At 38.3% G+C, this 12,397-nt stretch overlaps 1 protein-coding gene across 1 annotated transcript in view; it reads right to left on the bottom strand.

Moving 5' to 3' along the window:
* Positions 1-12,144, bottom strand: part of SNCG (synuclein gamma) — a 31,479-nt gene extending 19,335 nt beyond the window's left edge. Inside the window, exon 1 of the mRNA XM_053691617.1 lies at positions 11,857-12,144. Within this exon, the coding sequence (XP_053547592.1) occupies positions 11,857-11,977 (121 nt within the window). The 5' untranslated portion in view covers positions 11,978-12,144. The remainder of the gene's footprint in view (positions 1-11,856) is intronic.
* Positions 12,145-12,397: the final 253 nt, after the last annotated feature.

Raw genomic sequence — 12,397 nt, 5'->3', positions numbered from 1 at the left:
ATGAGATCACGGATCAGATACACAGTACTGCAGCCCCTGTCAGCCATATGCCCTCATCAGGCCATAGATTAGACCCACAATACTGTGGCCCCTCTCAGCCCTATGCCCTCATCAGATCATAGATCATACCCACGGTACTGCAGCCATTGCCATATGCCCTCATCAGATCATAGATCATACCCACGGTACTGCAGTCATTGCCATATGCCCTCATCAGATCATAGATCATTCCCACGGTACTGCAGTCATTGCCATATGCCCTCATCAGGCCATAGATCAGACCCACACTACTGTGGCCCCTGTCAGCCATGTGCCCCATTCAGAACACAGATCAGATCCACAGTACTGCATCCGCTGTCAGCCATATGCCCTTATTAGACCAATAATCAGACCCACAGTACTGCAGTCCCTGTTAGCCATATGCCCTCAACAAACCACAGATCAGGCTACAGTACCGCAGCCCCTATCAGCCATATGTCCTTATTAGACCAATGATTAGACCCACAGTACTTTAGACCCTGTCAGCCATATGCCCTCATCAAACCATATATCAGACCCATGGCACTGAAGCCTTTTTTAGCTGTACACCTACATCAGACCTACAGTACTGTAGCCCCTGTCAGCCATATGCCCTTTATCAGATCATAGATTAAACCCACAATACTGTAGCACCTTTCAGCCATATGCCCTCTATCAGACCACATATCAGACCCAAAGTACTGCAGCCTCTGTCAACCATATGTCCTCATCAAACCATAGCTCAGATCCACAGTTATGCAGCCCCTGTCAACCATATGCCGTCATCAGGCCACAGATCCGACCCACAGTACTGCAGCCCCTGTCAGCCATATGCATTCATCAGACCACAGAACTGACCCACAGTACTGCAGCCCCTGTCAGTCATATGCCTTCATCAGACCACAGATCTGACCCACAGTATTGCAGCCCCTGTCAGTCATATGCCTTCATCAGACCACAGATCTGACCCACAGTACTGCAGCCCCTGTCAGCCATATGCCTTCATCAGACACACAGTACTGCTGCCCCTGTCAGCCATATGCCCTTAGACACACAGTACTGCTGCCCCTGTCAGCCATATGTCCTCATCAGACCACAGATCAGACCCACAGTACTGCTGCCCCTGTCAGTCATATGCCCTTTGTTAGACCATAGATCAGACCCACAGTAACGCAGTCCCTGTCAGCCATATGTCGTTATGAGATCACGGATCAGATACACAGTACTGCAGCCCCTGTCAGCCATATGCCCTCATCAGACCATAGATCATACCCACGGTACTGCAGCCATTGCCATATGCCCTCATCAGATCATAGATCATTCCCACGGTACTGCAGTCATTGCCATATGCCCTCATCAGGCCATAGATCAGACCCACACTACTGTGGCCCCTGTCAGCCATGTGCCCCATTCAGAACACAGATCAGATCCACAGTACTGCATCCGCTGTCAGCCATATGCCCTTATTAGACCAATAATCAGACCCACAGTACTGCAGTCCCTGTTAGCCATATGCCCTCAACAAACCACAGATCAGGCTACAGTACCGCAGCCCCTATCAGCCATATGTCCTTATTAGACCAATGATTAGACCCACAGTACTTTAGACCCTGTCAGCCATATGCCCTCATCAGACCATATATCAGACCCATGGCACTGAAGCCTTTTTTAGCTGTACACCTACATCAGACCTACAGTACTGTAGCCCCTGTCAGCCATATGCCCTTTATCAGATCATAGATTAAACCCACAATACTGTAGCACCTTTCAGCCATATGCCCTCTATCAGACCACATATCAGACCCAAAGTACTGCAACCTCTGTCAACCATATGTCCTCATCAAACCATAGCTCAGATCCACAGTTATGCAGCCCCTGTCAACCATATGCCGTCATCAGGCCACAGATCCGACCCACAGTACTGCAGCCCCTGTCAGCCATATGCATTCATCAGACCACAGAACTGACCCACAGTACTGCAGCCCCTGTCCGTCATATGCCTTCATCAGACCACAGATCTGACCCACAGTATTGCAGCCCCTGTCAGTCATATGCCTTCATCAGACCACAGATCTGACCCACAGTACTGCAGCCCCTGTCAGCCATATGCCTTCATCAGACACACAGTACTGCTGCCCCTGTCAGCCATATGCCCTTAGACACACAGTACTGCTGCCCCTGTCAGCCATATGTCCTCATCAGACCACAGATCAGACCCACACTACTGCTGCCCCTGTCAGTCATATGCCCTTTGTTAGACCATAGATCAGACCCACAGTAACGCAGCCACTGTCAGCCATATGTCCTCATCAGAACACAGATCAGACCCACAGTAGCGCAGCCCCTGTCAGCCATATGCCCTTTATCAGACCATAGATCAGACCCACAGTAACGCAGCCCCTGTCAGCCATATGTCCTCATCAGACCACAGATCAGACCCACAGTAACGCAGCCCCTATCAGCCATATGTCCTCATCAGACCACAGATCAGACCCACAGTAACACAGCCCCTGTCAGCCATATGTCCTCAGACCACAGATCAGACCCACAGTAACGCAGCCCCTGTCAGCCATATGTCCTCATAAGACCACAGATCAGACCAACAGTAACGCAGCTCCTGTCAGCCATATGTCCTCATCAGACCACAGATCAGACCCACAGTACTGCTGCCCCTGTTAGCTATATGCCCTCATCAGACCACAAATCAGACCCATAGCAACGCAGCCCCTGTCAGCCATATGTCCTCATCAGACCACAGATCAGACCCACATTAACGCAGTCCCTGTCAGCCATATGTCCTCATCAGACCACAGATCAGACCCACATTAACGCAGTCCATGTCAGCCATATGCCTTCATCAGACCACAGATCAGACCCACAGTAATGCAGCCCCTGTCAGCCATATGTCCTCATCAGACCACAGATCAGACCCACAGTAATGCAGCCCCTGTCAGCCATATGCCTTCATCAGACCACAGATCAGACCCACAGTACTGCTGCCCCTGTTAGACATATGTCCTTTATCAGACCATAGATCAGACCCTAAGTACTGCAGCCCCTGTCAGCAAAATGCCCTCATCAGACCATATATTAGATCCATGTCTCTAAAGCCTCTCTTAGCTGTACGCCTACATCATCCATTTTTTTTACATACATTTTACTGGAGAGGCAATTGCAACATCCAACTGACCATGAATCTTTTCCCCACCTCCTAACTAACGGCTAGATTATGAGTTTTGCATTAGAGGCTATGGGGTGCTAACAGGCAGTATTCCCTCACCGCTCACTTCCCTACAGCGCTGGTATTAAGGGTTTTTACAAACCCGTCGTTAAAAGACAAGAAGTGAGACTTGAGCAAAATGTAGCTCCTTACCGCACTCCAATACCAGCGCTGCTTAAGTCAGCGGTGAGCTGGTCGTACGTGCTCGTGCACGATTTCCCCATAGGAATCAACGGGAGAGCCGGCTGAGAAAAAGTCTAACACCTGCAATAAAGGAGCGTAAAACTCCTTAACGCAGCCCCATTGATTCCTATGGGGAAATAAAATTTATGTTTACACCTAACACCCTAGCATGAACCCTGAGTTTAAACACCCCTAATCTTACACTTATTAACCCCTAATCTGCCGCCCCTAACATCGCTGACACCTACATTATTCTTATTAACCCCTAATCTGCCGCTCCGGACACCGCCGCCACCTACATTATACTTATGAACCCCTAATCTGCTGCCCCTAACATCACGGCCACCTACATTATATTTATTAATTCCTAATCTGCTGCCCCCAATGTCGCCGCCACCTAACTACACTTATTAACCCCTAATCTGCCGCCCCCAACGTTGCCGCCACTATACTAAATGTATTAACCCCTAAACCTAAGTCTAACCCTAACACCCCCTAACTTAAATATAATTTAAATAAATCTAAATAAAATTACTATCATTAACTACATTATTCCTATTTAAAACTAAATACTTACCTATAAAATAAAACCTAAGCTAGCTACAATATAATTAATAATTACATTGTAGCTATCTTAGGGTTTATTTTTATTTTACCGGCAAGTTTGTATTTATTTTAACTAGGTAGAATAGTTATTAACTAGTTATTAACTACCTAGCTAAAATAGATACAAACTTACCTGTAAAATAAAACCTAACCTAAGTTACATTAACACCTAACACTACAATATAATTAAATAAATTAACTAAATTAACAACAATTAAATCAATTAAATTAAATTAGCTAAAGTACAAAAAACCCTCTAAATTACAGAAAATAATAAACAAATTACAAGATATTTAAACTAATTACACCTAATCTAATAATCCTATCAAAATAAAAAAAAAGCCCCCCAAAATAAAAAAAAACCCTTGCCTAAACTAAACTACCAATAGCCCTTAAAAGGGCCTTTTGCGGGGCATTGCCCCAAAGTAATAAGCTCTTTTACCTGTAAAAAAAAAATACAACCAACCCCCCCAACAGTAAAATCCACCACCCACACAACCAACCCCCAAATAAAATACAATCTAAAGAAAACTAAGCTCCCCATTGCCCTGAAAAGGGCATTTGGATGGGCATTGCCTTTAAAAGAGCAGTTAGCTCTTTTGCAAGTCCAAACCCCTAATCTAAAAATAAACCCACCCAATACACCCTTAAAAAAACCTAACACCTGAAGATAGACTTATCAGGAGAAGTCTTCATCCAAGCCGGGCCGAAGTCCTCAATGAAGCCGGAAGAAGTCTTCATCCAAGCCGGGTGAAGTGGTCCTCCAGACGGGCAGAAGTCTTCATCCAGATGGCATCTTCTATCTTCATCCATCCGACGCGGAGCATCCTCTTCATCCGACGACTAAAGACGAATGAAGGTACCTTTAAGTGATGTCATCCAAGATGGCGTCCCTTAGATTCCGATTGGCTGATAGGATTGAACTTCAATCCTATTGGCTGATTGCATCAGCCAATAGGATCTTTTCTACCTTAATTCCGATTGGCTGATAGAATTCTATCAGCCTATTGGAAACTAAGGGACACCATTTTGGATGACATCACTTAAAGGTACCTTCATTCGTCTTTAGTCATCGGATGAAGAGGATGCTCCGCGTTGGATGTCTTGAAGATGGACCCGCTCCGTGCCGGATGGATGAAGATAGAAGATGCCGTCTGGATGAAGACTTCTGCCAGTCTGGAGGACCACTTCGTCCGGCTTGGATGAAGACCGGTAAGTCGATCTTCAGGGGGTTAGTGTTAGGTTTTTTTTAAGGGTGTATTGGGTGGGTTCATTTTTTAGATTAGGGGTTTAGGCTTGCAAAAGAGCTAACTGCCCTTTTAAGGGCAATGCCCATCCAAATGCCCTTTTCAGGGCAATGGGGAGCTTAGTTTTTTTTAGATAGTATTTTATTTGGGGGGTTGGTTGTGTGGGTGGTGGGTTTTACTGTTGGGGGGGTGTTCGTATTTTTTTTACAGGTAAAAGAGCTGATTACTTTGGGGCAATGCCCCGCAAAAGGCCCTTTTAAGGGCTATTGGTAGTTTAGTTTAGACTAGGGTTTTTTTTATTTTGGGGGGCTTTTTTATTTTGATAGGGCTATTAGATTAGGTGTAATTAGTTTAAATATATTGTAATTTGTTTATTATTTTCTGTAATTTAGTGTTTGTTTGTTTTTGTACTTTAGCTAATTTAATTGATTTAATTGTTGTTAATTTAGTTAATTTATTTAATTATAGTGTAGTGTTAGGTGTTAGTGTAACTTAGGTTAGGTTTTTATTTTACAGGTACTTTTGTATTTATTTTAGCTAGGTAGTTATTAAATAGTTAACTATTTAATAACTATTCTACCTAGTTAAAATAAATACAAACTTGCCTGTAAAAAAAATAAACCCTAAGCTAGCTACAATGTAACTCTTAGTTATATTGTAGCTAGCTTAGGGTTTATTTTATAGGTAAGTATTTAGTTTTAAATAGGAATAATTTAGGTAATGATAGGAATGTTCTTTAGATTTATTTAAACTATATTTAAGTTAGGGGGTGTTAGGGTTAGACTAATATTTAGAGGTTAATAACTTTAATATAGTGGCGACGACAATGGGGGCAGCAGATTAGGGGTTAATAAATATAATGTAGGTGTCGGCGATGTTGGGGGCGGCAGATTAGGGGTTCATACATATAATGTAGGTGGCGGCGGTGTCCGGAGCGGCAGATTAGGGGTTAAAAATTTAATTTTAGTGTTTGCGATGCGGGGGGCCTCAGTTTAAGGGTTAATAGGTAGTTTATGGGTGTTAGTGTACTTTTTAGCACTTTAGTTATGAGTTTTATGTTACAGCGTTGTACCATAAAACTCTTAACTACTGACTTTTAAATGCGTTAGGACTCTTGACAGGGTAGGGTGTACCGCTCACTTTTTGGCCTCGCAGGACAGACTCGTAATACCGGTGTTATGGAAATCCCATAGAAAAAAGACTTAACAAGGTTTACGTAAGTCGTTTTGCGGTAAGGCCAAAGAAGTGTACGGTGACCCTAAACCTTCAAGACTCGTAATAGCAGCGGGCGTAAAAAAGCAGCGTTAGGACCTCTTAACGCTGCTTTTTTACCCTAACGCACAACTCGTAATCTAGCCGTAAGTTTGCTGCAATGTTTAATTAAGTGCAATAAAAAACACAGTGGTCACTTGACCAGTGAAGGACCTTATTTACATCTGTCCCTGACTATAGCAAATGATATGAGAGTAACATACTTAAGAGGCCTCCAAATAAATGCAAATTTTACTAATGAAATGGTAAATGCTGTTATAACGTGTTTTGTATATAGATCACTTGCAATGAAGAGATTTTTTGCTGGTATATGCTAAGTAGATAGACAGACGACTTTACTATCCCTTTAGTCAGATTCCATTTATTAACATTCAAGGAATAGCAGTTTTGTATTTGTTTGCTAATCTTTATTAATCTATCTTCTTTTATGCACAAAATAAATACATATATTGTACAGAGGATGCCCACACATATGTTGTAATTAACAACAACAAATCTGTAAATTACATAGATGGTTGCACTGTGTATGTGCTGGCTCATTCATCTACTGCATTGCATTAACATAATAATAAGATTTAGTCTAGGTGTGTTCCACAGAGATCATTTACTCCACCGCACCCTAAACCCGTGTTATTTACAAATGAATGTAAAGATGCTGAGTTCAGCACGTTCTATCATGTCTGATGGAAAGTTACAGAAACTTAGAAACTGATTGATTCTGTCTCAAGGTTTAGAGAAAAAAATAACTTCAAAATGTATAAATGTATTTAATTATATATATATGTGTGTGTGTGTAGTATTGTACACTACATAAGTACCACAAATGTTGATACTAAAAAATTAAAGGTAATATTAAAGTGTATGTAACAGCGTTTTAATATAGTGCTATTGGTTGCCCAGATATACTACCTAGGGGTGAAACACATAGTTAAAGTCAGGTTTGGACCAGAAACATACTGCTGTTTCTGAACTGAACAGGGCCCTTGATTGGTGTCTATGCACATATGCTGTCTGTCTGATTATCTATGTGTAAGTATTAGGGGTCACCAATTACTGAGGGGAAGAGAAGAAGTGTAGAGTAGACAAGCAAAAGCAGTGCTCATATAGGAACAAGCATAACCCTAGTAAGAAAGGGAATTTAAACTGTTAATGGGCATACTGACGAGGCCCAAAGAGGCTGAACCATATGTCTGGGGTTAGTTGTTTTCTCTTATGCAGAGGAGAATTGCCTTATATTTTGGGGCTGGATTGTCATTGGACAGCACCAGACTGATATGTTACAAGATATTTCTCCTCTTTAAAAGGCATGGTGAGCTAAAAGAGACTGCACCATTAGTTATACTGGTCTTATGATGAAGCACATAAGTTTTTCTAGCTTTTGTTCTGTCTCAGTTGAGTGCATCTCTCTATTTTCTTTTTGTATGAAAATGGGCATTGTATTGGCTTACTATTGGCATACTATTGGCATACTATTGGCATACTATTGGCTTACTATTGGCATACTATTGGCTTACTATTGGCATACTATTGGCATACTATTGGCATACTATTTGCAGAACAACTAATTTATGTGATTTATGTGTTTAAAAGTATAAACAAAGTATGCTCAACTTATAATTTGTTGTTAACAGCTGTGATTGTCTTTCCTTGATAAGTCTCTTGGTTTACAAGCTTCCCCCAAACCTTTTTTCTTGACATCATCTCTCACTATTTTAATTCTCTTGCAATGTCCTTAAATCTATTTCTTCCTCCATCCAATTTATACACCTTTATTTGTTTTAATCTTTTATTTTATATTTATGTTTTGTCTTGTTATATTTCTCTTTTGATCTTCCTGAGGTCAGTGTATAGTTAGACTAATAGCCGCTAATTAATTACTGGATGTGAAGTTCTCTACCTATATTGTAACGATATTTACTGTTAGATATCCAAAATAATTCATTAGTTTTATCCACCCCACAGGTCTCAATCTCCTTCTACTTTTACTGATGTTTTACAGTCTATGATTTGACTAACAATTCAATCCATTGCCTATTGGATAGAAGATAATTTATTAATATTATAGACATCTAGAACACTGATCATTGATCTATGTATCTATGATTCTTTTCATTATTTGATCTTAAGTTAAAAAATATAACAAATATAAATGAGAGAAACACATTAGTATTTATAACAATAAGATGAAAAACACTATTTTATATATTTTAACTAAATATTCTATCTTTTTTATCAAGATATTTTATTAAAGAAAAAAATTATTAGCGTATATTTCTAATTATATTCATCATAGATTGATGTTTATCTTCTATCTATCTCTTTATCTATCCATTAATTTTCTATCTATCTACCTATCATCTATCTACCTATCAAGATATCAATCTATCTATAAATGTATCTGCATATCTATCTATAGATTTATATATCTATCAGTCCATCTATCCACTCAGAATTTTAAAACAAGGTCCCAAAGTAATAAAATGATATTGCCACAAAAGTACATATTTTTTTTGTCCATTATAATTGTGAAAAAAAAATGAATATGAAAAACACAAATATTTACTAACATACTGTATTTAATATAATAGAATATGAAAAGTGTAGATAGTTTAAAAAGAACTAATTGTTTTTTTTCAATATTTTTTGCTGTATTAACTTTGCAAAACTTTTTGTCACAAAGCAGATAATCTAGAGAGATTTAAAAAATGTTGTTAATGTAAAAAATGGTTTTGTCCTTGGCCGCGTAAAACCTGGAATTTTACTTTCATCCAAGCAAGCCATTGAAAGCAGTCGTTTGTGACACACCTTGTATAATGCTTGCTGGCTATTATTTGTGGTAGGTCACACCCCATGACAGATACAGACCTGCATGGGATTCCAACACTGCAAGAAACCTGCTTTTGATCTCGCAAGCCCTGTATCGGCTAATTGCTTGAAAATAAACTCCGAATTATTAGCGCAGGAGGGGTGAATTATGTCTTATTCTCATACAGCCTTATATCATTTTCTGATTGCTGGTGACCACACAACTAAACTGTGTGCTATTGTTTCAGTTCACTTTGCACAATGATAAATATGACTTCTGGCCAATCATTTGCTGATTTGTAATATTCTGTTTTTATTATATATTAAATGAGCTTGTCAAACAACTGATCATGGTTAGGTAAAGCGGTAATATCTCTACCTGGTGTTTTAATCTTTTCCAAATCTCTTGTGCATTGTAGCCTGTATACAAATAATTAAACATCTTCATATCTATTATAAAGTTAACCTTTTCTATAATTGTAAAAGATGAAGCTTATTAGTGTATGAGAGTGTAGTGTCTATTGCCCTGTATGGTCACTTCAGACCTCAGGATAGATAGATAGATAGATAGATAGATAGATAGATAGATAGATAGATAGATAGATATAGACAGAGAGAGAGATGATAGATAGATAGATAGATAGATAGATAGATAGATAGATAGATAGATAGATAGATAGATAGATAGATAGATAGAGACAGAGAGAGAGATGATAGATAGATAGATAGATAGATAGATAGATAGATAGATAGACATGATATATATATGTATATATATATATATATATATATATATATATATATATAATTAAAAATTATCAGCAATATTTTATACTTGCATATTAGACATATATTAGCTGCTTTTTATATTTATACGTATCTGGAGAAAATCAGGTTTTTTTATTAACCAGTTAACTAGAAAACAAATACTTTTGCAAGCAAAACTAAAGTCTGTATACATATATGTTTATTGATTAACTGAAATAAAAAATAGTTATTGAAAGTTTTTACTGGTAGCAGTAAATGTATTATTTTTACATTGCTTTTATTTGTGTTCACAAAAGTATTTGTTATGATTAATTTATTATACTTATACATTCACAAATAAATGCCTCTTGATAAAAAGTCACATTATATACATGTAACATTAAATTGTTTTGTTCCATTTAAAGATATTATAAAATATGTATAAAATAAAGTAATAAATTAAGAATATTTTATTACTGAAGATTTTGTTCTCATATCCGGACCCACTGCTCAGCACAATGGACAGATCTGGTGCATCTGCTGTTAACTGACCTTGAACCAGCAAATGTATAGCTGTAAACTGATGTTATTTACTCTTATTAAGCAAAAGGGGCTGTATGGCCCAAAATGTGAATACTTATATAAAAATTGAAAAGTGCATTAATGCCTGTGATAATTTATCTTATTTTGCATATACAATTTAAGTTTTTTTCTGATATATATATATATATATATATATATATATATATATATATATATATATATATATATACAATTTAGAGGAGAGCATGGAGAGGGCAGTTAGACAGAAACCATTAAAGTATATGTGATGCTGTGTTCTAAAGTTGGTAACCAAGAAATGTAAAGGTATAAATATAAACACTTTAATGAAAATTACATGCAAGGAGTTACCACCCAGTGGAAACAGTAGAGTTTAACAAAATAACTGTAGAACAAAAGGTGTGCTATTTGTTTGTAAGGCTGAGCAGTCAGTTGAACAGATATGTTCTATGTACACAGTCTGTTCCTACAATTAAACATATGGCCTCTGATTAAATTGCTACATGTTTTATTTTCTATGATCCCGTGGCCACACCCAAATTGATTCATAGCTTATCATAATTATCAGAGCTGTTAAACATGAACTAAAAAAATATCACCGACACATTAGTGGTAGATTCTGCTTTTTAACTTTTTTTTCCAGCAAAATTCAATTATTAAAAGCCAATGACACTTTTTAAAGTCAGAATTTTAATATTTGATTCATGAAATAAATCATTTCACTTTGTGGCATGAACATAACTATTTGTATGTTCTAATAATATAAACAATGCATATTTCTTTCAGTTGTGTATGATTTAAACTTCTCTATCACAAACCCCTGTTTTTTTCTCTATTATCCACTACAATAATTCTGTCTTACAAAAGTATATGGGCTCTGCTATAGTTTTCTAGGTAACTCTGCATCTTTCTGTGTCTACAAGTTCTTTTTTTTGTCTAATATCTTTCAGATGCACTAGCAAAAAAAAATTAAATAAAAAAACAGATAAAAAAAAATGTTTTTTGAATGAGATTAAAAAAAAGCAGGTTCAAAGTGGCATAAATTACATTGATGTTGCAATATTAAAATAAATGATACCTGCATGACAGATGTACAGGGTAGCAGCACGTTTTTGGGTTGGGTAGGGCAGGTCTGGACAATTAATGGGATTGCTGCACTATGCACAGTACTGATCATTATTTGTTATACACACTTACCAACATACATGACCCCTTCTTTGGTTTTCTCTGCAGCTTCAGTTACTCCCTGTTTTGTTTTTTCAGCCGCAGCAACCACACCTTCTTTGGCCATTGAAAACCCTTTCTTAAAGACATCCATGTTTGCTTGGGGTATGCTTCAGTTAAATATCAAGGTGCTCGTGTGTGCGTCTGGAGTTCTATAGGGTGGTAGCAATTGCAATACTTTTGCAAAGCTTTACCCTTGCCTCTTATCAATATGGTGCACTGCAGTCTGACCAATAACTGCTAGAAGCTTTCTGTAAAATATTAATGATATGAATTAGGAAGGTTTGACTAGGTGGGATGCGGGGTGGGGGTGGAGGAGGTTGCAGAAGGATGGACAAATGCAGAAGACAGGGGGGAGGTCTGATAGACCACTGGAAATGTTCCAGACACTTCAGATCTGCTGCTTTGCAGTACAGCATATTCATTCAAGGACAAGCAGATGCAGGAAGGAGAATCTGTAGCAGCATAAAATGACTTGCAAAATATATTAAAGGGCTACACATATAACCCATCT

Source organism: Bombina bombina, chromosome 9 (genome assembly GCF_027579735.1).
Source record: "Bombina bombina isolate aBomBom1 chromosome 9, aBomBom1.pri, whole genome shotgun sequence".
Taxonomy (NCBI): Eukaryota; Metazoa; Chordata; class Amphibia; order Anura; family Bombinatoridae; genus Bombina; species Bombina bombina.
The sequence above is the reverse complement of the archived record's forward strand: the minus strand, read 5'-3'. Positions and strand labels throughout refer to the sequence as shown.